The sequence below is a fragment of the Oxyura jamaicensis genome, chromosome 27 (genome assembly GCF_011077185.1).
Source record: "Oxyura jamaicensis isolate SHBP4307 breed ruddy duck chromosome 27, BPBGC_Ojam_1.0, whole genome shotgun sequence".
Taxonomy (NCBI): Eukaryota; Metazoa; Chordata; class Aves; order Anseriformes; family Anatidae; genus Oxyura; species Oxyura jamaicensis.
Genome location: NC_048919.1, coordinates 3,279,365 through 3,303,492, shown reverse-complemented (window position 1 = coordinate 3,303,492; position 24,128 = coordinate 3,279,365). Strand labels below are relative to the sequence as shown.

Sequence of the window (24,128 nt, the reverse complement as noted above, 5' to 3'; positions counted from 1 at the left end):
CAGGGTGAGGCACAGGGCTGCTGAGAGCCTCAGCACTCGGGAGGGAGGTGAAGGGAGCAGCTTCCCAGGTGCCCCGTGCCTGTCTCCAGCTGTAAATCCCAGACTGACACCGTTCGGATGGGCCTGTGTTTGGAGAACTTGCTGGAAAATGGGGCGGAGGAGGAGGGAGCACCAATTCCACCGGGAAAACTTGTGGGTTTTCTGGCTAACGCATCCCCTCGGCAGCCCACGCAAGCGTCCTGTCCCACAGCTCTGCAAGATTTGAGCTCTGCAGCTGCAGTCACAGGCCAGCTCCTGCACGCAGAGCACCCAGAGCTGTGCCCCCCACGCCTGCAGCTTGCATGCAGGGGGAAGGCCGCTGCAGAAGAACACAAAGTTTACCAAATGAAGTAAGATTTACGGGGAAAATGTGATTGAACTGAGCTGATAAGGAAAGATTGGCCTGGGAGCACAAAAGAGACAAAGGCAACAAGAGCAGCCTGCCCGAGCAGACCTGCCCATCTGCAAAAATCTCTTTGTCTGTTTTACAGCTGCGTGCAGCTGGAGCAGCCGAGCAGAAGGGGAACCTGATTCCCAAATCCCACTGATTTCATCCAGCACTGGGCTTTTGGGGGTCATCCCCTCATCTCTTGTGCCTCCAAAGGGCCTGGCAGGGACTCCCTCCTGGCCAGCTGGTCTCATCCTGACAACAGCAAGAATAAATCACCGACAGGAGAAATGCTGGGAAAGCTCCCAGTGGGAGACAAGATTGGGTTTTGACCACTTCTTCCTAATTTTGGGCCCGAGAGATGCCCAGACATCATGAATTCAGTCACATCTGCATTTCTCTGAGCCAAGACACGGCGCATAAAAGAGCAAAGGAACTTCCCAAGCTGCCCTCAGCTCTTGTCATGCGACGGGACGTGAGCCTCTTCCTCGCTCTCTCTGCAGCCGCCCACATACCCGTAAATATGCCACACGGCAGGACCAGATGATTTGCAGCCTGCTCCAGGCCTCTGGCTCTTTTCCTGCCTTTGTGCTCGGCTTCCTGAGCAGCCCCGTCCCAGGTCCCAGCTGCCCCCCAGCCCCGCGCGGCCCCGCAGCCACCCAGCGCTGCAGGACGGGGCCACGGCCACGCCGAACCGCCGCTGGCCTCTGTCCTCAGCCACCGAAGTGCGGGATTATTGTCGCAAACAAAGCCCCTGGAAGCACCGGGGTTTGCTCATCCGCCACCAGGCCAAAGCCTTCCATCAAATCTGTCAGCGGTGCTGGGAGCGCCCTGCCCAGAGCGGGCGGTGCGCCCGATTTGCCTTGGCTGGGGAAATTCTGGAGCAGCACAGAAACCTCCCACGTGCGTGTTTCGGTCCCCCGTGAGGTGGTCTTTGTTTTTTTTTTGGGTGGGGGTGGCTGTTCCTCCTCATCAGGGGCTACTTGACGTGCAGGCTCAAACCATCACCCCGGAGGTGCTGCGGGGCAGGGGGACAAGGATGTGCTTGCCTGGGTCCAGCCACGCGCTGCACACGCAGCCCTGCACTGCAGCAGCCACCGATGGCAACCCCAGGAGCTGGGCATGCACCCAGGCAGCGAATTCACGGACAGGGTTGCTGCCTGCTGGCAGCTGCTCCACAAGCAGGAGGAGAGGCAGGAGCCATGGATCCAGCTTCGCTCCCGGCCTCGTTTATCCGCCTGGAGCCGCAGAACTGGAGCTGCACTCCTCCTCTTCCTCCTCCTCCTCCTTCTCCTCCTCCTCCTCGTCCGGGAGCCAGCCCGTGCCTCGTCTCCGACACCCGCAGCCATTTCAGGGCCGCGAGCAGGGAGGTGGTTACGAAACCTCCCTGGAAGTGACCTCAGTCAGTTATCCACAATAAATCGCACAAGTGGCTCGGTGAGGCGGCACCCCGGCACAACAGCCATTTCAAGCAGGGCTCCAGCAAAGCCGCAGTTTCTTTGCTTGAAAAATAATCATTTAGCACAAAACGGCCCCCCCGCGGGCGGGGGTTGGGGAGGAGGAGGAAGGAGGCAGGCTGGGAGCTGAGCCGTGGCTTTTTGCAGAGCTGCAGCCCCGCTGCTGCAGCCCCAGCCCCAGGGCGCTTTGGGGTTTTAAGCCCCGAACCGCAGCAGCCGCTGCACGGCCGCAAGCGGGGCTTTGCCACCGGGGACCCTGCCCCGGGAGGGACCGGGGGGGGGTTGCAGGGACCGGCTGCGGGGCGGGGGCTCGAAGCGGTGCTGCGGCAAAGGGCGGGGAGGGCAGCACCGGGCTGCAGCGGGGCTGCAGGGACCGGGACCGGGACCTCGGGGGGGTAAAGGGGGGCTACAGCAACCGGTACCGAGACCTCGGGGGTTGAAGGGGGGCTCTGCCGGGACCGGCACCGGGACTCCGGGGGGGTGAAGGGGGGCTGCAGGGACGGGCACCGGGACCTCGGGGGGATGAAGAGAGGCTAACGGGACCGGCCCCGGGACCGCAGTGGGGAAAGGGGACGTTACCGGGACCGGCCCCGGGACCTCGGGGGGGTGAAGGGGGGCGGCCAGGACCGGCACCGGGACCGCGGACAGCGCCTCCCCTCCAGCCCCGGCCCGTTTGAACGGGGCCCCGCCGCTCCGCCCCCGCCCCCGGCCCGCCCCCCCGGGCCGCGCCCCGTTCTCCGGCTTTTCCCCGCCCGCCGCCGCCGCCGCCGCCGCCGCCGCCGCCGCCGCCGCCCCGGTCCCGCAGCTTGGCTCCGCTCCTCTCCGCCATGTCCACCGAGCCGGCCCCGGCCTCCGCAGCCCCCCCGGAGCAAGCCTCCGAGCCTCCGGTGGCGACACCGACGGCGACAACGACGACGACGACGAGCGGTGGCGGGGAGCCCCCGGAGCACCGGGCGCTGGTGCTGACGGGTTTCGGTGGCTACGAGAAGGTGAAGGTGCAGACACGGCGGGGCGGCGGCCCCCGGCCCGGGGAGGTGTCGGTGCGTGTCCGTGCCTGCGGCCTCAATTTCGCCGACCTGCTGGCCCGCCAGGGGCTCTACGACCGCCTGCCGCCGCCGCCCGTCTGCCCCGGGATGGAGTGCGCCGGTACCGTCTGCGCCGTGGGGGATGGAGTCAGCGACCGCCAGGTGGGAGGGGGCCCGGCTCCGGTCTTTCCCTTCCCTTCCTTTCGGTCCCCATGGCCCCGGTTGTGTGCGAGGCCCGGGAAGGGGCCCGGAGCTGCGGACCCGGTGGTGGGGCTGCGGTGGGGAGGGGGGGCTGGAAGGGGGGTCTCCCATCGTCTCCTGTCTCTGTTCATCACCTCTCGTCTCCCATCATCTTGTCTCTTGTCTCCCATCGTCTCCCATCATCTCCCATCATCATCTGCCGTCTCCCATCATCGTCTCCCATCTCCCATCATCTCCCATCTCCCGGTGCCAAAGCCAGGATTTGCACCCTGGGTGCCCACGAGAAGCATCCCAGCCTTCACCGAGGGGCTCCGGTTTGGGTTTGCCAGGTTCTGGCTGCTCGCAGCGCAGAAATCCTGCCCTGAAACCCTGCCCCAGTATTTGGGGTGGTGAGAGCATCGCTGCCGGTCTGCCCCCATGGGGCCTTGAGGCCCCTGGGAGGCGATCCTGTACCGAAGGGGCTGAGCTTTGCACGAATAACATCTCGACGCTGAGTAGCACAAAGGGCTGAAGCATGACCGTGCTATTTCTGCACGTCTTTGCTTCCTTTCGGACTACATGGACATACAAGGAAATGGCTCCAGCTTCTGACTAGGTGTCCAGCGTGCCTGGAGGCTGCTGAGCTCTGGGTGCTAGCGGCTGGCTGCCCATGGTGCTGGGGTTTGTGGCCGGTGAGCCTCCGGCTGCTGCCTTTCTAGAAAGTCCCAGGGCAGAGCAGCTTGCCCCGGGTGTCCCAGAGCCTTGGGTCTCGGGGCTAGTGCAGCTACAACCCATCGAGATCCCTCTTGGATGCACAATTAGCAAACCAAAGTGCCTCAAAAACCCTTGTTTGTCAGGGACTATCCCCTCCTCTCCAGGAAAACATCTCGGTTTATTGCAGTGTGAATGCCAAACCCACACAACGAGGAGCTTTCTGCTCGCTCTGTAGCTCTGCCTCTTGTCTGCTCACCGATGCAGCTCCCTGGGTCTTTGCCGATCTCCTTCCCACTGAGCAGATGCTTCTTGCCCTGTGGGATAAGAGCAGCTTTTGGGGAAGTTTAGGCCTTGAAGCTTTACCTAGGGCTGGACATTTTTTTTTTTTTCCCCAGGGTAGATCCCGTGGTTGAAGCATTGCCCCAGGCATCATGCCTGTTGGCAGGCAGATCCTGCTGTGGGGTAGCAGAAATAGTCACAACAGTCAATGCTCAGCTTGGTCCTGCTGCAGCAAGGAAAAGAGTAGGATGATTTCTGCTTGTTTTAAGCTCGTTTCACACCTCCTTGCTGTCTGTTCCATTTTAGGTTGGTGATAAGGTGATGGTCCTGGCCAGGTCTGGGCTCTGGCAAGAAGTCGTGAACGTGCCGGCCGGGCAGACGTTCCCGATGCCCGAGGGAATGAGCTTCGAGGAGGCGGCTGCTCTCCTTGTCAACTACATCACTGCCTACATGATCCTGTTCGACTTTGGGAACCTGAGACCCAACCAGAGTGTCCTCATCCACATGGCTGCAGGTCAGTTATGGGGGCAGAGAGCGGTGCTGGACCAGCAAAGCATCACCTGCGGTCCCATTTCCCAGTAGCCTGGGTCAATCCTCACCAGCACACACCACTAGTCTTCCTCCCATCCAGGCAGAGCCTTCCTCCCATGTTTGCTTCTGAGTCTTTCTCTTTGCTGGTTTTCAGGTGGCGTGGGAACTGCTGCCATCCAGCTGTGCAAGACAGTAGAAAACGTCACCATTTTCGGCACAGCATCCGCTTCCAAGCACGACTCGCTCAAGGAGAGCGGGGTCGCCCACCCCATTGACTACAGGACGATGGATTATGCAGAGGAGGTCCGGAAAATCTCTCCCAAAGGTACCGTGTGGTAGAGGACTGCTCCAACAGCCCCGCGCTCCTTTCAGGCACAAAGACTTCCAGCTGCTCTCTGTTCCCTCTAGGTGTGGACATTGTCCTGGACCCCCTGGGCGGATCGGACACATCCAAAGCATTTCACCTGTTGAAGCCAATGGGCAAACTCATCACTTACGGTGAGTGTGAGCAGCGTGTCCCAGCCCCAGCTCTGGTGCGGGTGGGTGCGCGTCTGCTCTGCTCCGTTCCTGAGCCACGAGAGAGCCTCACGGGTGCTGCCAGCTGCCTCTGTCGTAGTTCTGGGTTTTCAGAAAGGTTTTTAGGATGTTTCGCCTGGGTGAGGCACTGACCCTTGTCCCGAGGGCTGCGGACACAGGCTCCAGCTCTCTTCCCTTCCATGGTGAGGTCTCTCCCCGAGTATGAGCCAGTGCCTGCAGGGGAAGCTGGAATGTCCCCACGAGGAACCCTGGCACAGCTGCTTTGTCCAGGCTGATTAATGCTCAGCATTAATAGAGCCTGGCTTTTTTTTTTTTTTTTTTTTTTTTTTCTCTTCTAGAGGATGTGTGGGTGATGAGGTTTGAGGCTACTGAATACTTATCCCTCCATTCCCCAGCCCTGAAACACTGCGATTTTGTCCCTGGAGACAAAGCCCTCACACAGCCCCCAGTGGGATTCCAGACACTTGCGGCAGTGTGCTGCCTCTGTCCCGGCCCTTGCAGCGTGTGGCTTCCCTGGGGGAGCCTGGCTGTAGGAGAGGGGGAATGCTGTCCCACCAGCCTGCCTGGGACTTGTAACCCCCTCTTGCCTCTGTCAGGGTTCCAGCCTAGCTGCACTGCTGCTGCCCTCCTAAAATTTATGGTCTGAATTTTTGGGTAGACTTCTAGGTTTTTGCAATATCAAGGTATTGATGCTCCAGATCTTGCACATCCTGAGCCCAAAGTGGGGACCTGCTTTCACTGAAATTATTGGGCAGCTCCTGATGTGATCCAGTTCCCAGCACTGCCCCCAGCACCATATCCTGTGCTACCCTGCCTATTGCCTGAGCTGCCTCTTGTGTTGCGTTGAGCCCAGTTCATCCGTGGCTTGTCTTCTCTTTAGGGGTTGCAAACCTGCTCACTGGGCAGAAGAAGAACCTCATGGCCATGGCCAAAACCTGGTGGAACCAATTCAGCATCAACGCCCTGCAGCTCCTACACCAAAACAAGGCTGTGTGCGGCTACCACCTCGGCTACATGGATGAGGAATACGAGCTCATCGGAGGAGTTGTAGCCAAGCTGATTAGCCTGTACAATCAAGGCAAGATCAAGCCCAAAATAGACTCTGTATGGCCCTTTGATCAGGTGAGTCGGAGCTAATATACGGACTGACAAAAAAGCCCAGGGTGGTTGCTTTCGGAACAGGGCGCTCGGCTTGAGGCTGAGCACCTTTTCCGTGGGGGCTGAGCGGTTCCAACAGCCATCTGTCCTCAGATGTTCAGTGCCCTTTTAACAGCTTAAAGGGGCTGGGCTCTTCTGCTCCAGTGCACGGAGCTGGGCAATGCCAGACAGCGTCCCCGCGGACCAGGGCAGGTGCTCAGCTGCACTCTGAGGGCAGCAGCAGCCGTGGAGGGATGGGGTTGTGCATCGGGCTGCAAACCACCCCGAGTCTGCCCCCTGTAATTATGCCGACAGCTGGGGAGGTTGCTGCTGCCCCTCTGCAAGTGGAGGAGAGCCCAGGCAGCGAAGCACAATGGTGAAAATGCTTTTTTTTTTCAGCTGCAAGGGGGCTGTGGGGGTGCAGGAGGGGGCATGACTGCTCCGCGTGGGGGCTGCGGGTCTCACGGGACTCCCCTCGTTTGCAGGTGGCAGATGCCATGAGGCAGATGCAAGAGAAGAAGAATGTTGGAAAGGTCATCCTGGTTCCCGAAGCACCCAAGGAAGAATCCAAAAAAGAGGAGAACTAAAAAGGAGAGAGATGTGTGCAGATTGTGAATTCATGGTTTAACTCCCTGCTCTCTTTGGGACCTGGAAATGGACAGATCAGTAGCTTCCTTCTTCACCAGTACAAGAACACCGTGCTTAAAGTTCAGATGAGGTTTGCTTGCTCTCATTGTGACTGACCCTTTACCAGATATGCCTCCTGCCCTAGCTCTCTGTTTTGAAGCCTGATTATTTCATACATTTCTCTAATCACTTGTTTCCATGCTGAAATCCCAAACTAATCCTATTTTTTCCCCTGGCAGCACAGTCAAAGCTTCTGGGCAGTTGGTGATTAGCAGCTGCATAGGCTGTCGCTGTGAAGATGCAAAACGCTATAGCGACTGCCAAGCAGCTCCACAAAAACCCAGCCCGTGTTGAAGCATTTGCACTGTCACCTTAGAGAAGCGTTTCAGTAGGAGAATGGGCAGACTGAGGATGTTTCTTAAACAGCCACAGGAAAAGCGTGGCTGCCCTAGTTTAATTCCAGCTCTGGCTGCTCCTCTGTTCACACTAACCCTGTTTTCTCCCCTCTGCTGGCCTCTAACAGCAGTCAGATAGTAGCAGTTGCCTTTGCCTTGTAAATAACTCTGGCGTTTTGGAGTCTATAGCATATTGCACTTAATTTGCAGTCACTTCTTTGTGCAGGCAACAAATAATCCGATGGGCTGGGCTGATTTCTGAATACAGAGGAGAAGTTTCAGTTGGGTAACTTGATCTTGTCCATTTTCTGCTTCCAAACTGTACAGGGAGATCTAAACTGTGTCTGATTTTTTTAGAGACCATAAGGACTCAACTGTGTCTCAAATGACTGGAACAATTGATGTTGGCTCTGTGCTTTATTAATGTTGGGCTCCAAGTTGGTATTGTTAAGGCTAAACTTCACCCTCATGTTTTGTATTTCCAAGGGCTGCAGTGTTGAATCAGACTTCAGCAAGATGGGAACAAATAAGCCCCTGTTAATGCTTGCTTTGTGCCGTGCCCTGTGCGCTGGGGAGAGCTGCAGTTTGGGAAGTAACTTGCGAGAACCAGGGCTGCTGCATGGGGCTCGGCGCTGGCTCCTCCTGTGCCACATCACCCCGGGGAAGCTGTCACTGAGTTACAAGTGTAGGTTGCAAAGTGTCCGGCTCTGTCAAGCCTCTTGGGCATCTGGAACAGTTTAAATCACCCTTTCCCTTCTCTTCTAGTGAGCTCTTAAGACATCCTCTAACCACCTCTCACCTCGTGGGTCGGTGCTACGGTAGGGTTTGACTCCTCTTCCCCTCTCGGGACCCTTCCAGCACTGAGGCTTTAGGAACTGCCCGGGGTTTCCTCCCAGACCAGCTCTCGGCTTCTCTTCCTCTTTTCTTTCTTCATTATGTTTGGAAACGGAGCTGTGCAGACACCCAAGCCTAGTTCTGCGAGCACTCCGTGTCCTGGGTGGTGTCCCCGCTTCCTGCCCTGCCCAGCCCCAAGTGACCGTGGTGCTGCTTGCGTTTGCTTCAGCAGCTGGAGGCTTTGCCACGGGTTGTAGGTCCTTCCAGGGCTTTAGGCTCCGTTTGGGATTTTAAAAGGTAAGCCTGAGGGCACTGAGGAGAGCTGCCTGTTGTCGGCGAGCTCAGGCTCCGGGAGCAAAGGCTGGCTGCTCCGTGTCCTGTTTATCCCGACTCCAGACAAGGAAGGAGCTGCACGGGCAAAGGGACCCACTCGTGAAGCCTCTTGGCTGCTGGAGAGCAAACACCGGCAGGGAGCGAGGGGTCCTGGGCAGGTTCAGTGTATGGCTTCTTCCTCTGCCTGCTCTTCCTCCCCACCAGTGCTCCTTGCTGGCTGTGCAGCTTGTTTTCAGGTGCTTGGGCTCGGTCCCTCGGTCCGATGCATATTAAAAACATGTAGGCAGAGACCCCGGGGGACTTGCTTTGGCTAGCTTTAAGACAACCCCGTTCCCTACGGCCTCGGGGAAGGGCTGGATCCCAGGCACAGGTGCTTGTTCCATCTCTTGCAGGTGATACGCGAACTCCACAGGCATGGTGGCGTGAAATTCAGAAGCACAACTTGTAACCTTTCTGAATCCAAAATCTTGCTGCTTCTCCTTTCAACCTGCCCCTCTCATGCTAATTTAGGTCCAATCCAACAGTGTCTAATGCTGCTTTACCAGGTCTGCCAACACAACGGCTGGCTAAATTGCTGCAGTGGGAAGTCTGGACCTGTTCCTCCATGAAACCTGACTTCACCTTGATGAGGGCAGTGTGTTCGAAGGGCACACAACGCTGCAAATCTGCAGGTCCTGCGCAGTTGTAAAGGGGAAAGCTGTCAAATTGTGGTTTACTGTAATGTCCTCTCCTTGCTTTACTTTCAGCCAAGAGTGTGCTCAGTGCCTTACTTGGATGGCCTTGGATTAAGGCAACACAGCAAGGGCTTCACGGTCCGCTCCCTCCCGATAGAATGTGGAGGAGGAGAGTGGGAGTTTTGCAGCTTGCTGTAGGGCTGCTCTGCCTTGCTGCCTTGTGATACACCACGGAGCAGAATCTCGGTGCCTTCTTCTGCATGCCCGTAAGGACTTGGGAAGTCACCGGAACCTTTTCTCTTCTGGCCTTTCAAAGTATTGCCAAAAACAAACCAACCCTATTCTGATCCTCGCTAGCTCTGTTTCGTGTACACCAGTGTTGTAGTGTGACTTAGCGTGAACGTGACGCTCCCTTTGCCCGTGTCACGGGCTGTGCAGGGCTCTCCTGGACCCCTGTGCTCCTGCAGCCAAAATTGCTGCTCTGAAGCAGCTGGAGAGGTCTCCCCCGGGGTGGCCATTTGGCTCAGAGCCGGGTCCTCGAGCGAGGCTTTATCAGCTGGCACTGCCTTGGCTTCCTGGAAACAATCAGGGCTCCTTATGCTCGTAGGGGAGCTGCTAATGTATTTTCTACCTGCGAATTCCTGAAGCTGTTATCAGGGTGTGAGTGCTAAGCAATTGCTACGGCCTTCTGGTAGAGTTTAGCACCGTTTTGTGTCCCTCAGTAGCAACAATGTTTTCTACAGAAAGACCAAGATTAAATGTAACCTTGCTCTTCACTGCCTCACTGATTAATGCTGTTTTTTTTTTCTGTTTGTTTTTGTTTTTAGTAGTAGTCTTTATTTTTACTTTTTTTTTTTTTTTTTTTAACAGATAAGCATTTTATGGGCCAATAACCTCTGTAAAACAACTTCAAGTGTCTTAATGCATTAAAGTTAACCAGCAGGTTTGTATACTAAGGACCAAAGCAAAACAAAACAAACAAAAACCTAGGCTGAAAAATCGTTCCACTGAATGTTGCTTAACTGTTTAGGGGAAAAAAAAAAGTCATACCATCAAGGAAATTGGAGTTTAATGTGCTTAGACTGTGTGTGCCGTTCCTGCAATCAGAAGTGCAATTCAATGTTTATTTACTGCTTGTCTGACCCAAAGGTTGTGCCATGAGGAGAGGAGTCCAGGCAAAAAAAAATGTGAGTAATGAGGACTTAAGTGTAGGACAGGCTCTCCTGGCCCTGGCAGGGCTGCCTGTCCACGTGCCACTCCAATGTCCTTGCTGTAGTCGCCTTCCCAGACTGATACTTTTGGTCTTGGGGGAAAAATGCAACTCCTTTGCTATCACCAGGCAGCTTCGGTCACATTTCTGACTTTCATTTTCTCTCAAGCTCATGTTGCATGTGAAGGGTAGAAGAAGGGAAGCAGCCTCAGCTTGCGCGGAGGAGCGTGACCCCTGCTAAGTGCTTTAGGAGGAGGGGTGAGGAGCTTAGCTGTATATTTCATTTTGGCCACCTGTATTAAACTAAAAGCGAGTGACTAGTGACAAGAAAGAGGCATTGTGAGCCTCAGGCTTTAATCAGTGCAGGATGCTGGCCACTCTCAGCTGCTATCATAGGTGTAAAACCACTGTTGCCTAATGAAGTCTCTGGTGTGTGAAGCCCTGGTGATGGCCAAGTGTGGCTGGCAAGTAGTACATGAGCATGATCTGAAACGCGTTAGACTCTGAGCCTCTTACAACATATGGTCTGGTCTGTACTGTCTGAGTTGTGTTGATTTGCAGATATGTGGTATGAGTGATGCTCACCCTACAGACACTTGGAAAAGTCTTTGTTTAAAAAAATATATTCCGCTTTGTGCGTGTAACCAAGTTGGACAGAAAGCAAGTGTGCCAATGCTGTTTACATGACTATAATGTGTAATGCTCCTCTGTCTAATGTTACCATATGCCTTATGTGTTTCAAATGTTAATTAAAAGCATAACAAAACTCTCTGTGGCATGCTGCTCAGTCTTCTGCCAGAACGATCCCTCTGTCCTCAGCTCAGCCTCTGGAGCCCCTGCATTACTTCTGAGTGCACTAAGTGGGTGGGTGCATTCAGTTTACAGATCCCAGCAGCTCTTCCAGGGTGAGAGGCTGCCTCTGCTCTCAAGGACAACTGTTAATCACGGCCTCGAGTGTTGCATCACTCCTGTAACACCCTGTTCTGGAGGGCAGCTATGGTGTTTGCCTTTGCAAAGTCCCCAGCTGATCTCTGCACTTTAGTCTGTGTTGGGGTGTCTCTGGAACCAGCTGAGATTAAAATGGGCTCTGAGGGTGACAGTAAGACAAGGTGTGAACAACCACGACTGAAAATGTGGGAATAAATCTTGTTTATTTGTGTTTCTCCACCTGGAGGCTGTCCATGTCTGTATATTTGCAGGGGAAGCAGCTGTCCGAGGAGCTGAAACCCGTTAGTACCCCCTCCAAGAGAGCATAAGGCTTCCTGCTGTCCCCAGAGCAGGTGCTGGGGAGGGGCTGTAGCTCAGAGCTGTCTGCTTGAGGGCTGAAATGTCTACATTATAATCTGAAATTAATGATAGCTCGGCTCTGGCACAGGCTCAGGAGGTGGCTGACCTGGAGCCTGCCTGCAGTGGCAAGAGGGGAAACAGACTTACAGAAGGTGGGGCCGGACTACAAGCAGGCTCCTGCCCAGGCTTGGTTTACTGGCACCCTGTCAAAAGCTGTGCTGGGGCTCAGCCTGGATCTGGTGTTGAAGCAAGCTGGTAGTTAACCGGCTGGTGCAGATAAACAGCCAGCAGGAGCTGGAGTTTTAGGGAAGCTCAGGCTCTGGGGGATGGAGGGACTGCTGTCACTAACGCACAGGTTCCTGGCTACCTCCGGGGATACAATGAGCTCCTTGGGCAAGCACCTGCTTTTTCGTGAGCCTTGTTTCGTGAGCTGCAGTTTTTGTCAACTGTGACGGAAGGTGAAGCGAAGGCACGGGATGCAGCTGCTCAGGCGGGGAGTCTCAGTCAATGCCCAATTTCTTCAAAACTGTGCAAACCTTGTGGAGATACTGGGCATCTGGATAGCCGTTCCTGTGGGGCAGAGAGGGAAGTGGTGTAAATCCTGCTGATGGTGCTAAAACCGCCGAGGGCAGCAGCAGTTTATTTTTGCTCCATCCTCTCAACGGGGGATTGAGGGTGGAAATCCTGCTCCCTGGGAGCTGCAAGGAGCTGCCCATTGCTGCTGCCTGCAGTCACAGCTCACACACAGAACTGGCTGCAGAGAGCTGCCAGGGCAAAAGTCAATAAAATCCTAAGTGAACCAGAAATCTTGGGCATGGGGGGGTTTATGGGTGTGGGGTGGGTAAGGGCTTTGTTCCAGCTGGAGGGTGCCAGGGCTGGTCTGCCACACCTGTGAGAGGGAGGCACCAACTCTGGCACTGTGAGAGCCAGGAAGAGCACCCAATTCCAAGGGTTGGTCAGCTGGGGCCCGTGTTTCTCCTTCTCTGATGGCTAAGGAAAACCTGGGGGCTTGGGATGAACGTGGCCATACCTGGCTTTGCCTCCATGCCAGGAGGTTTTGTGAGGGATAAGGCCCCACGTCACTCTTTCTTCTCCATTGTAGGACTTTATCTGGAATGTCAGCCCTTGCTCAAAAGCTTTCTTCAGCAGCACTGCTATCTTCTGCCCTTCCCTGTTGTCAGGAAGGAAGGCGAAGAAACATCCCCCTTTGTAAGGCTGTCCTGGATGGGGGTGACCAACCTTAGAACAAGAAGAAAACATTATAAACAACCACCTGAATGCTGAACCTCAGGTCTGGCTTCTGAGATTCTGGCCAGCTTGAAAACACACAGCTGCCTGTGGTCCCCATGGGATGCGAGGTGCTTGGAACGTTCCCCAGAGCTCACACGTTCTTCCGAAGCAGCAAGCAACTCCCAAACCTTGCGTGATATTTTGCCTTTCTCGTGGCAATTCCTCTGCTGCTTTGCACATGGGGCATGGAGATGGAGCTGCCCCCCCCCCCCCTCCTCCTCCCCACACCCCCAGTACTGCAGCAGGCCGGACAGGCCCTTGTGGTGGGCTACCTACCCCTTGCACGCCGTCGGGGATGGTGTAGGTAAGCCGGAGCGTCAGGTCCCGGTAGTAGCCAGGCAAGCTCTGAGACAAGGAGGAGATCTTGAATGTCCCTGGGACCTTGCAGCTTGGGGCAACCGAGGAGGAGCCACAGCAAGCTGGCTGGTCTGCTGCAAAACACGTCCTGCACAAGGTGTGACCGCAGGGAGCCTGGCAGGTCACACGTGAGTCCTGGCAAGCATCGCACCAGCCCAGGGGGGTCTTGCTGCTTTCCTGGCCAGGGCTGGGGCCTCTTTTCTGTGGTGTTGAGGGTTCAGGCTCCTCCAGCACGCTGTTCCTGCCTGAACTGCTCCTTTCCTGGCCCCTTGACTCCGCTGCGGATGACTGTTCGGCCGCAGCCTGGGGCGGTTCAGGAGCTGTAGCCCCGAAGGGCCAGGCGGGCAGGGAGCGAGGTGCACCTTCAGCTGTGGGAACTGGTGACCGCAGCTGTCCCCCAGCGTCACTGTGACCTCCTCGGCTCCTGTCTCTTGCAAACTGGAATTTGTCTGGCAAGACCTGCTTTAGCCGCGCAATGTCAGGTTCCCCCGGCGACAGTTTGGCCTTCGGCTGTTCCTGGGGCTCCCTCGGAGCACCAGGACTTGGGTTGTCGGCTACAGGAGGGCTGAGAAGGCCGCTTCCTCCTTGCACAGCCCCAGGATCAACGTGGTCATTGGCCTCCTCCTGTCCCACTGCTTGCAGGAACCTCCAAGGACTCGGGGACCTCTTTTCCTCAGCCTCTGGCAGCTTCAAAGCCCTGAGCACCTCCGAGTGCTCTGCTTTATCTCTAATGTCCAGGTGCTGCAGGCCCATCTGCAGGGACTCCAGGCTGTCGGGAAGGGCTGCCCCCAGCGCGGTGTCCTGGCTTCTGCTCGGCTGGACAGCACCTGGGTGCCCCGGGCTCAAAGCTCTCTCGGGTCCTGGAGACAAGGATGAAGCCTTCAGAGCACGGAGCCTCCTGGAACAAAACACCTGGAAGGCCTCAGTCACTCCTGGCAGCATCTCCTTGGGGCAGGCGAGACAGAGCTTGTACTTGTCTTTGTTGAGCCCAACCTGCAGGGAACTTCCTCGCAAGAGGCTGCACAGCTCACTCAGGGCATCGTCATCCGGCCCTTCGACAGCAAGCTCTGAGTAGCTCATGCTCTCACAAACAAGGTCAGGACACCTCTGCACAAGAGTTTCCACCTTCCATTTCACCTGGAGAAGCTTGGTCCTGTCCTCTGCCTGCAATGTCAGCACCGTGCAGTCCCCGCTAGAGCGTTCTGAGATCTGCACACCTGCACTCCTGCACAATTCCTCGATGGCAGAGCGGTAAACGTCCTTCAGGTAAGACCACTGCAGAGAGTCCAGGCTCATTTCTTCACTCACCCTATTGCCTCCACTGCCTGCCCTGACCGTGTCCTGGGGCTTATTGCTTTCCTTTGACTTTGGCAGCGAGAAGCTGTTGGAGCGTCGCAGCACAGGTCTGGATTCAGAGGGTTTGGAGTCGAAAGAAGAGGTCCTTGTCATGTCAAAGAGGCTCAGAGACTGAAAGGTACTAGAGGTGTCAGCAAAGGAATAGTGCTTGGTGGGATCTGAGCCTTTGGAGTCCCCGGGGTGCTGCAAAGCGCTGTTTTCTTTGCCCACAAAGGCAGACAGACTCTTGTGTCTTGCAAGCCTGGCACCTCCTTTCACAAGGTCCTGTTCTTTGGGGTCATTCTGCTGAGACACTGCTGCTGCTGACCCCAAAACCGCATCCAGTGCAGAGACATGAGGCTGGTACTGCTGGGTTGGTGCTTTTGGGTCACTGGGACCCAGAGCACGTGTCTCTGATGAGTTCTTCTCAGAAAGCTGCACCTGCCCCGCTGGAGGAGAGTCCCGGTTCGGCAAGAGGCCCTGGCCAGCCTGCGACCTGCCAGTTCTCAGCGCACTGAAGTTGGCAGCTAGCTTGTGCTCAGATTTCCCTTCTGGCCTGCCGGGGCTCTGCTTTGGAGACAAGGTGTCCACAGGAGCTTTGGGCTTCTGCAGCGCAGCCTCTGTGGCGCGGGAAATTGCTGGCCGGGAGGGCTGGGAGCTGCTGAGCATGACAACCGTCTGTGGGGTGCTTCTGGTGCTGAAATGCTGGATGTACTGCTTGGCCTGTGAGACATCAACAAGGTTTCCAATAAGGTAAAGCTGCTTCCCATCCTCGTGGCAGAGCAACTGGGGGTACAGCTCCTGCAGCTCACGTATCAGAGCCCCAAGTGCCTGGCTGTCCATGTCCAGTCCCCACTTCAAGATCTTCTCCTTACGCAAGCTCACTTCCAGTTGCTGGTAGAGCTGCTGCAGGGCCAGGCGGGCCTGTCGCAAGGCGTCCATGTCCCCAGACATCCCCGGGGATGGCTGGAGGTACAGTATGGTGATACCATCGCTGCTGATGTCCACTACATCCACACAACGCTGCCGCAGCATACCTTGGTACTCGGCAGCACAGAACCTCTGCATGTACAAGTAAATGTCCGAGTCCATCGCAAGGGAAAAGTCCTCCAGCTGTTCCACAGCTTCCCCATCCACTGGGCCTCGAGGTGACGGGCCTCCAGCTGCCTCTTCGCTCACGTGGTCCCAGCGTGACAGCTTTGTGGTCTCCACTGCTGACTCAGTGGAAGGAGGCACTTGCTGGTGATCGTGCATTCTGGTGTCTTTGGCCACATGGCTGGATCCCGGAGGCAGGGTCACTCCAGGTGGTTGGCTCTTGAGGTTCAGGCTGTCCAGCAGGTCTCTGCTGAAGGCCTGAACCTCAGTGAACGGTCCCTTGACTCTGCAATGCGTGTTCTTGTAGTCAAAGTCGAGCTGCACGCTGCTGTGACCTTTCTGCAAGTTCTTCAGGAGGGTTTTGCCAGCGGGAAGCTTGCCGTAGTCAACCACCATGCAAGCGCATACAAAGATCTGCAGGTAGACAGCAAGGGAGTAAGAAAGCAAGGACCAAAAATAAGCCCCCTCCAAGGCACAGGGGAAGGCAAATGCACCTGGCTCTTGTCACGGTCCCTGCATCTGCCACCTCTCTCTCTCAACATCCTGCTTTCAGGCTCAGTGGGAGCACAACATAGGCAGAACTGAAGGCTTTGTGCAAGCAAGGGATGCAAAGGGCAAACCGCAGATATGCAGCCCCATTTCTACGCAGAGAACTCTCTTGCAGAGTTCTGGGAACTCTGCAAACAGCCCAAGACCAAGAAATGCACTCTCCCTTCTGCATCTGAAATACCTTTTCCCTCTCGCTCTCCCAGTGCTCCAGCTGTAGTGCTTCTGACGCCACAGGTTTGTGGGAAGGTCTCCAATGCCAGGCTAACCACCATGCCCTCATTTTCATTGCTCAGACGTGAAGATACCACATGGGGAGGAAGACACAAGAAATTTCCAGTGCCTCCTAGACACCAGCATGTCTGTCTCCCAACCTCTCCTGAGAGGGAGAGGAAAAATACTCTGTGCGTGTCCAGCTAATGACAGTGTCCAGCTAATGGCAGAGCCACGGCATTAACAGAACCCCCTGTGGGCCACCAGATGGGCTGGGGAAAAGTACCCCTCCCCTCCAGTCTAATTATTCTTCCTTGCTTTGACAAGCACAAATACCAAATGACCAAGTGCAAAGCCTGCTTGGCTGTCCCCATGCTATCAGTGTGAAAAAAAAAATAAGAATCCTCATTTGAATATGAATAAGAATGAAATCCAATTAAGATTAAAGGAGGGTGCAAGCTCTCCCTTCCAGGCACAGAAGCCTGTCTGGGAGCCAGCTGGGGCTGTCGCAGCGACGCGCGGAGCCCCTGCGGGCAGGAGCCGCCTGCCCCTCGCTACCTCGTCGGGGCTCAGCTCCACCACGTGCGCCGTCACTTCCAGGGGATATTTCTTCCCCCCGATCGACAGGACGTGATTCTTCGCCTTCAGGATCCTCTGGGCCACTGTGTGGGGAAAAAAGAACAGGCACGGGTGTCACTCTTGGCCTTGTATCAGTCCTGCATGGATGGGACAAGGCAGGGGAGGACAGGGCAAGGTGTTTGGGTGCGGGCAGAGCCCCAGACCCCCGGGACCCCCGCCGTTACCTGCGAGCGCCTCGAAGGTGATGAGGGCACACGCCCGCGCTCCCGGCAGCACCTGGACGTCGGCGATCTCCCCACCGCCGTTACGGGAGCGCAGAAAGTGGATGGTGAGCTTGTCGGCCACCCTGTCGGGGGGCAGGTCGGTGGGGATGCCCCGCACCTGCACCGTGTGGCCTGCCATGCCTGCGGCGAGGCGGGCACCGGGCACCGGGCACCCAGCAGCGGCCTACCCCGCCTGGCCGGGACCTCTCCCGGGGCCTCCCCTCTCCCCCTCGGGGCCTTCCCTCTCCCCCCGGGCCCGTTCCGCCGCTGCTGGAGCCCCCGGGGCCGGCCCTGCCCGCTCCCTCCCGACCCCCGCCGTTGCCGCCCCCCCCCCGCCCTGCGGCCGGGCCCGGTGCCGCCGCCCCAGCGCCGCGCAGCCCCGGCGGCCCGGCCCCGGTAACCTGCGGCCCGGCTCGGGCTTTTCGGCAGCTACCGGGAAACGAAAGCGAAACCGGGGCCGCCCCGCCTCTGCCGGCACCGCCCCCGGGCACACCGAGGCCCGGGCCTGCACCGTGAGGCCTTGGCTCGGGGCTACGGAACGGGACGGCCCGACCCAGGCCCGGTGCCCCCGTGGCCCTTCCACCATCCCCGTCCCCGTCCCCAGCACGACAGACGCGGAGCTCCCTGCAGGCACTTTAATTAAATTCACACGTTTCACACCCCGGGGGACCTCAGGGGTAGCCCAGCTACTCCTTGAACACAGCCACCGCCCGGCGCCCCGCCGGCACGTAGCCCAAGGCGTCCACCTCTCCCCCGCCGCGGCTCTCCTTCTGGAAGTGGATCTCCAGAGCATCCCTCATGGGCTCCTCGGGCAGCACTTCGGGGATCCCCGAGAGCAGGACGGTCCTGGCGCAGCGGGAGGGCTGGAGCTGGGGAGAGCACAGGGGTGGGCTGCAGCAGCCCCATGCTGCGAGGCCCGGAGGGGAGGCAGAACCCTAAAGGGGGCAAACCCTAAAAAAAACACGCACCCCCTCGGGCTGCACAGCGCTGCGGGGGGCAGAGCTCCACGAGCCCCCACCCGGTGCTGGCTCGCCCCGAGCCTGCAGGTGCTGCTTTGCAGCAGGGTGTGTGATCTTACCTGGAGGTTGGTGACCTCTCCTCTCATGTAGGGCGATATTTTGAGCTTGTATTTTGTTTTCCCGATAGGCACCAGGACTTGTCCTCTAGCGATGAGCTGCTCAGCCACTGCAGATGGAGAGAAGAGCCCTGAGCTCCCAACGGCCCCGCTGAACTCTTGGTTACATTCCTGGCATGGACACCAAGACTGGCACTGCCCAGCTCCAACTCTCCCATCCCCGTTCCCCAGAGTCTCAGCTCCATCTGCTCTCAGGAGACAACCAGTGCCCCCTGGAGCTGTCTGGATCGCTCCCCTCTTGCTGGCAGGCTGAGCTCCGTGTTCCCCACACACCTCCATCGTGCACGAAGGTCAGCACCACCTGGCCACAGTCGTCCAGGAACTCCCTGCTCTCCACCTCGCTGCCCCCATTCTTCGTCTTGCTGAAGAAGAGCTCCAGCTTGTCCAGCAGGATCTCCTCGGGGATGCCCCGGCTGGGCAGACCGGACACCAGGATGCTCCTGCTGCTCCGAGCGAGCCCGATCTGCGGGCAGCATGGGCCAGTCAGTGCCCCAGCAGGGCAGAGCTCGGGGAGCAGTAACAAAGCTGCAGCACTGATGTGCTGGGCTGAGCTGGTACCAGTGACCCAACCCAGGAATTGGCAGAGCAGGACACAGCTGCAGGCCCTCGGGACGTACCTCCAGGGCAGACGGCAACAGCACGTCCACCGGACTCGCCTGCACTCGCATTTGGCAGTGGTCAAGCTCCTCCAGGCTCTCCCCGTGGCTCAGCTCTACCGTGTGCTCCTTCACCTCAATCACCCTCTGGGCCACTGTGAAAAGGGAAAGCCCTCAGCCTGGTGGAGCAGCATGATGGGACATGGAGCAGCAAATGCCTTGGGAAAAGGGCATAGCTTTGCACGGTGCTGGCTTTGCCAGGACGGGCGCTGCTTGTGAGAGTCGTGGCCGTGGCACTCCTGCTAGCGAGGGGACGCAGGGCAGGCCTCAAGGGCCCGGACGCCTGCCCGTGGCAGCGCTCTTCTCGCTCTTACCCTCTGCCTTCTCAAAGGTGATGAGAGCAGAGCCACCCTGCAGAGGGTAGTGGATCAGCGGGGTGAGCATCAGCTTGTTCATGTCCTCCTTGTCTGTCACAAGTCCCTTAAACACCAGGTTCCTCTCTGGCAGGGCAGGCAACATCTAGGTTAGAGCACACAGCAGCTGGAGGAGACTGCACCCCGCGTGGGGCCTGGCCCCATCCACAGCTGAGAAGCAAGCTGGCAGCATAAAACAGCCAGCCAGCGAGCCTTAGTAGGGTCTCTCCTGGGGTCCAGATGTGCCCAGAGTCCCAAAGCCACCACTTGTGGCACTGGCAGAGCAGTGCCCTGTGAGCAGCATCACACCCTGCCCAGCCGCGTTTACCAGCAGCCCCTCCAGCCTGGCTTGCACCCCTTGCCGGCGCACACAGCGCCCACACACACTCCGTTACCATTATCGGATCCTCCCAGCTCTTCTTCCTCATCTCTTCCAGTTTCTTTTCCAACATCTCCTTCTCCTGCTTCAGTCCGCTCTTCTCCTCCTTCGCTAAGAAAATTTCGGACTGGGAGGAAAGGGACAGGGAGCAGTAAGGGAACCACCACGAAGTGCTGCTCTTACCCAAGCACTCGGACTCAGCTCCAATCACACTTTTCTTCTCGACTCCTCGCAGCCCTGCCACGGCTCCCGGCTTTCCACTGTGGCCCATCCTCCCGCCACCGCAGCACAAGCTCCTTTCCCAGCACAGGCCCCGCGTGCTGCTCTGGGAACCCCCTGCTGCATCCCAGTCCCCGCAGAGCAGCGAGCTGAGCGGCGCAGCCCGGCTGCCCGCTGCCACCTTCCCAAGCCCAAGGCGATTCCTCCATCCACCCACCTGGAGGGTTTGGATTAGATCGTCCAGAGGATTGTGCTGCTGGAGATTTTTCTGAATAAGCTCTCTCGTGTTCTCCACCTGTCGTATCCTTCGCTCTGTGTCTTCTTTTTCCTTTTGCAGTGTCGCATTCTCTTGCTCCAGAGCATTACAAAGCTCCTGTGTGAGAGGACCATCAGACACGGGCACCCTGCGACCCCCGTGCCATCCCCACTGCGTGTCCAACCCCAAGCACAGCCCCGGAGCCCAGTCCAGGCACTCTCATCCATGCGATCACCCCGTCTCCACCGTTCCTGCCTCGTGGGGGGCGCTTTGACAGATTACACTCCTTGGAAAAATAAACTCAAGAAATCCGCTGGCGTCTCAGTGCAGGGAGGTTGCAAGGAGACGGGAACGCGTGAGAAGCTGCCACCAAAAAGCCGTGAGCACCTGGCGTTCCCCAGGGCCTGGGGCAGGTTGGGGGGCAACAAGCTCTGAGGAGCGGCAGCTCCAGCCTGGGAGGGGGGTTCTGGGCTGGTTGCAGTGGAGGTCTGGATCCGACCCAACCCATCCTCGGGGACCGCTCTGTGAGCCGGGCCGCACCTTGTAGCGCTCGATCTCCTGCTGGATCTGCTCGGGGGTCATCTCCAGGCCGCCGTCCTGCAGGCTGTCCAGCTTCACGAAGGAGTTCTGGAGAACGAGGGAGGGGGGGGTCAGAGCCGCGGTCCCTGAGCCTCCCTGAGCCCCCGGCCCTTCCTCTCCCCTCCCACCGCCCGGTCCCGGGGCTCGGCCCGGCCGGGAGCCCCGCACGGAGCCATCACCTCTTCCGAGTCCATGGCCGAAGGGCGGTGGGGCCAGACCCACCGGCACCCCGGGAGCCCGCCCCCGTCTCTCCGCCCGCCTCCGCCGCTTTCGCTTTCGTTTCCGCAGCCCGGCTCCGCCCCCGGTGCTCGGCGGAGCTGCCTCCAGCCCGCCGGTGGGGCTGTCCCGGTGAGCCTGCACCTGGCGGAACGTCCGTGCCCCGCTCCGGGTGGGCGTCTGGCCGTTGGGATGCCACCGCTTGGCCGGTAGCGAGCAGAGGTGGCCGAAAAAAGTAGCGGGCTCCTGGCACCGGTGCACGCGCTCAGTTCTCAGCCAGAGAACGAGAGAGAAAAGAAGGCACCTGGAATTGACCCTTCCCTCTCCCACCTGCAAGGAATCCACCCACTGAGGGAGGAGCTGTTTTGGGGGTGAGACATTTCAATAGTGGCGGGAACAGAACACAAATCCTGCTTCGACAGCAGAAAAGAGGGGAAAAGGTTGTCTCCTACTGAGAGCCCCCAGGAGGGTCCTGTAGCCAGCTCAGCTCACCCCTACTTCAGAGCCTGAAACGCTCCCGAGGTCTCAGAAGTTTGCCTGGACTAGGATTCCTTTCCCCTCTCTTTTACAGAAACACAAAGCAAGGCTATAGCGCAGGGGAAGAGACCTAGCACTGCTGCTTTATACAACAAAACACACTGGTTTTAATAAACATTTATTGACGCCGCCTTATTACAAGTTTAGAATCGTAGCTTCTGGAAGAACCACTTGTTCTTGCCTGTCTTGTACCTGAAAGAGGAAGAACACAACCATTAGGAGACTGCTCTGGCAGAGACAGAATCAAACACGCACCTGCTCCATCCGTGTCCTACTCAGGCAGAACACTGCACACCCATCACCCATGAGTAATGTGCCTGCTCTCTTCACCCCACTTTGCCAACTGAACCTTCCTTCCAAAGCTGAAGTCCCCAGGGAAGTAAGAGCCTGCAGCTTTCCCTCGTTACATCATTTCATAACAGACACCCCCACTGCAGCAGATTCCACACCAAGGAGGGGGAGAGCAGTGCAGGGCAGTTTCACCAGACGCTTTGGATTTATTTGGAATGCACCCACCAGGGGCTGCGCTGAGAGCGTCGTGCACGCGCTTTAAAACACCCAGCTCCCAGGCTGGCAGCAGGACGCCCTGCCTCCTGCTACGGCTGCACGGCTCCCTCCCTGGAAGGAGTTTCTGAAGCAAGCACTGAAACCAAGGATTGTTGACGTGAAAGGGTTGTGGGCAAAGCGTCGGCACTGCCCGGTCACGCTAAGCCTAGCGACACGCAGCTGATGGACATGAGGCAGTAAGACACCGAGAGATCAGCGTGTGGCACTGGAACGGCCCCGCCCGCGCTGGCACAAAGCAGCAGCAGCAGCAAGGTAAATGCCAACATCAGCTGAGTGCTGCTCCTACGCCACTCCTGCTCTCAGTGAAATGCAGTTTCTCAATCCACGAGGCTGAACAAGCACACCAGGAGAGAGGTAATCCACTCCAAAAACATGCTTGAGGAATTTGGAGCAGAAGCGTCCAACCTGGGGCTCGAGCAGGGCTCCGGCACAACCACACCAAGTCCTCCAGGGAGCGCTGGCACCACGAAGAGCTTCCAACTCACCTCTCCTCGAACTTCACCTTGGCTTCACGCCTCGCTTTGCGTTTCAGAGCGGGGTCCCTGAACACGTCCTTGTTGACGACGGTTTTGTCCAGGGGAATGTCAACGGAATACCTGGACGAGAGAGCAGCACGGTGTGAGACAGCCACCGGACGGCCATGAAGGGTGAAAACACAGTCACAAACCAGAGCTGTCAAATTATGGCCAGGTTAAAGAGCTTGAGCACTTCAATCAGTTTAGTTCTGGGAGTCAACCAACCACCGGAGCATCAAGACGTTCAATTCAATGCATAAAAGGTACACTTGTGACAGGGAACAAGCACCTCTGTCCAGCACTTTGTATGCAGCAGCTGCAACTGGACAGGAAAACCACTACTGGGCCCTAACAGCTGCCACAGCCCCATCCTAATTGCTTTAAGGGTTCTTCCACTGACATCCCCGTATCAGCTGGAGCTGAATGTGGCTGGAGTGAAGAGCCAGCTGGGGGATTTCCGCAGTTTGCTCCTATCTCACACCAGCTTTACAACCTCCCGAGCTGTTTTCACACAGTGCGTGCCTCACACCCGTTCAACCACGCAATCCCGAACCTCAGCACCTCCCAGCACTTCGCAAAGAGAACGCACTAGAGCTGCGGTCGCTGAGAGCACACAACGCTGCTCCTGTGCTCCTGCCGCCACCAGCCTCCGGTCCTGCCAAAGTCACAGCACTCACCGGGTGGGCATCAGGTGGTTGTAGTTATAAACCTTCACGAATGACTTGATCTTGGACCTCTTCGCTATCTTCTTCTTGCCCATCGCTGCTGTCACCTTCCGCGGGTAGCGGTCGATGCCTGCCACCAAGGCGTGGCTGTAGGGCCGGTCGGACGTGCCGTCATCGATGTTCTGAAACACACCGCCCGCCCCGCGATGGGCCCCGCCGAGCGCCAGCCCCCTCGGGGAGCCGGGGAAAGGAACCCCCCCAAAGGCACCGACACCGGTAAGGGCCGGCAGCGCCACGGGGCTCTCAGCCGCCGCCCAGAAGCGGCCGGGGGTGCGGGTCCGGGACCGAACCAGAAGCGGGGACGGCCCCGCAGGGCCCCCTCAGGCCGGCCCCGCGCTCACCTTCACGATGACGGCCTTGCGCCCCGAGTAGCGGCCGGCGAGCACCAGCACCACCTTCCCCGGCTTCATAAACTTGCCCATCTCTGCGGACACAGCACGCGGCGCTCAGCGGCGAGCCCCGGCCGCCCCCGGCCCCGCGATGGCGGCGGATGGCCGCGGATGGCGGCGCCGGCCCCGACTCACCGACACAGCCGCCGCGATGGCGCCCAGACCGGAAAAGGAAGCCCGCCGAGCCTTTCACCTCGCGTCACTTCCGGTTCAGGGCTCCACGAAGCGGGCGGCGCATGCGCAGAGCGGCGCCGCGGTTGCTAGGCAACGGGCCCGG

The 24,128-nt window shown here is 58.0% G+C and overlaps 4 protein-coding genes across 4 annotated transcripts; 1 reads left to right on the top strand and 3 right to left on the bottom strand.

Moving 5' to 3' along the window:
* The first annotated feature begins 2,479 nt into the window (after nucleotides 1-2,479).
* On the top strand, nucleotides 2,480-11,126 carry VAT1 (vesicle amine transport 1). The gene is made up of 6 exons (XM_035347854.1): nucleotides 2,480-3,071; nucleotides 4,389-4,596; nucleotides 4,768-4,938; nucleotides 5,022-5,111; nucleotides 6,031-6,272; nucleotides 6,773-11,126. The coding sequence occupies exons 1-6, from the start codon at nucleotides 2,712-2,714 to the stop codon at nucleotides 6,872-6,874; spliced, it is 1,173 nt and encodes a 390-aa protein (XP_035203745.1). The 5' UTR covers nucleotides 2,480-2,711; the 3' UTR covers nucleotides 6,875-11,126.
* A 360-nt stretch (nucleotides 11,127-11,486) lies between these two features.
* LOC118178923 lies at nucleotides 11,487-17,823 on the bottom strand. The gene is made up of 7 exons (XM_035347828.1): nucleotides 17,678-17,823; nucleotides 17,555-17,640; nucleotides 17,287-17,500; nucleotides 17,042-17,145; nucleotides 13,214-16,138; nucleotides 12,678-12,886; nucleotides 11,487-12,217 (listed from the first exon to the last, which is right to left on the bottom strand). Exons 3-7 carry the CDS (start codon nucleotides 17,462-17,464, stop codon nucleotides 12,148-12,150), a joined length of 3,486 nt encoding a protein of 1,161 aa, XP_035203719.1. The 5' UTR covers nucleotides 17,465-17,500; nucleotides 17,555-17,640; nucleotides 17,678-17,823; the 3' UTR covers nucleotides 11,487-12,147.
* Nucleotides 17,824-17,946: 123 nt separating this feature from the next.
* On the bottom strand, nucleotides 17,947-21,193 carry IFI35 (interferon induced protein 35). The gene is made up of 9 exons (XM_035347857.1): nucleotides 21,082-21,193; nucleotides 20,864-20,950; nucleotides 20,285-20,440; nucleotides 19,865-19,975; nucleotides 19,431-19,575; nucleotides 19,078-19,211; nucleotides 18,734-18,923; nucleotides 18,404-18,510; nucleotides 17,947-18,194 (listed from the first exon to the last, which is right to left on the bottom strand). The coding sequence occupies exons 1-9, from the start codon at nucleotides 21,094-21,096 to the stop codon at nucleotides 18,012-18,014; spliced, it is 1,128 nt and encodes a 375-aa protein (XP_035203748.1). The 5' UTR covers nucleotides 21,097-21,193; the 3' UTR covers nucleotides 17,947-18,011.
* Nucleotides 21,194-21,757: 564 nt separating this feature from the next.
* RPL27 (ribosomal protein L27) lies at nucleotides 21,758-24,111 on the bottom strand. The gene is made up of 5 exons (XM_035347875.1): nucleotides 23,987-24,111; nucleotides 23,804-23,886; nucleotides 23,415-23,584; nucleotides 22,708-22,818; nucleotides 21,758-21,847 (listed from the first exon to the last, which is right to left on the bottom strand). The coding sequence occupies exons 2-5, from the start codon at nucleotides 23,882-23,884 to the stop codon at nucleotides 21,799-21,801; spliced, it is 411 nt and encodes a 136-aa protein (XP_035203766.1). The 5' UTR covers nucleotides 23,885-23,886; nucleotides 23,987-24,111; the 3' UTR covers nucleotides 21,758-21,798.
* Between the last annotated feature and the right edge of the window lie 17 nt (nucleotides 24,112-24,128).

What these genes read in the sequence shown, in the direction of transcription:
- LOC118178923 (XM_035347828.1), bottom strand. Translation starts at nt 17,464, where the DNA reads ATGGCAGGCCACACGGTGCAGGTGCGGGGCATCCCCACCGACCTGCCC. An exon ending in CACCTTCGAGGCGCTCGCAG is followed by an intron (nt 17,146 to 17,286) that starts GTAACGGCGGGG and finishes TTCCCCACACAG; the next exon opens with TGGCCCAGAGGATCCTGAAG. An exon ending in TCCCCGACGGCGTGCAAGGG is followed by an intron (nt 12,887 to 13,213) that starts GTAGGTAGCCCA and finishes TCTTGTTCTAAG; the next exon opens with GTTGGTCACCCCCATCCAGG.
- RPL27 (XM_035347875.1), bottom strand. Translation starts at nt 23,884, where the DNA reads ATGGGCAAGTTTATGAAGCCGGGGAAGGTGGTGCTGGTGCTCGCCGGC. An exon ending in GCAAGGCCGTCATCGTGAAG is followed by an intron (nt 23,585 to 23,803) that starts GTGAGCGCGGGG and finishes GGTGTGTTTCAG; the next exon opens with AACATCGATGACGGCACGTC. An exon ending in AAGGTGAAGTTCGAGGAGAG is followed by an intron (nt 21,848 to 22,707) that starts GTGAGTTGGAAG and finishes TTCCTCTTTCAG; the next exon opens with GTACAAGACAGGCAAGAACA.
- IFI35 (XM_035347857.1), bottom strand. An exon ending in ATCTAATCCAAACCCTCCAG is followed by an intron (nt 19,976 to 20,284) that starts GTGGGTGGATGG and finishes CTTTCCTCCCAG; the next exon opens with TCCGAAATTTTCTTAGCGAA. An exon ending in GAGAGGTCACCAACCTCCAG is followed by an intron (nt 18,195 to 18,403) that starts GTAAGATCACAC and finishes TGCTCTCCCCAG; the next exon opens with CTCCAGCCCTCCCGCTGCGC.
- VAT1 (XM_035347854.1), top strand. Translation starts at nt 2,712, where the DNA reads ATGTCCACCGAGCCGGCCCCGGCCTCCGCAGCCCCCCCGGAGCAAGCC. An exon ending in CCTCATCCACATGGCTGCAG is followed by an intron (nt 4,597 to 4,767) that starts GTCAGTTATGGG and finishes GCTGGTTTTCAG; the next exon opens with GTGGCGTGGGAACTGCTGCC. An exon ending in GGGCAAACTCATCACTTACG is followed by an intron (nt 5,112 to 6,030) that starts GTGAGTGTGAGC and finishes TCTTCTCTTTAG; the next exon opens with GGGTTGCAAACCTGCTCACT.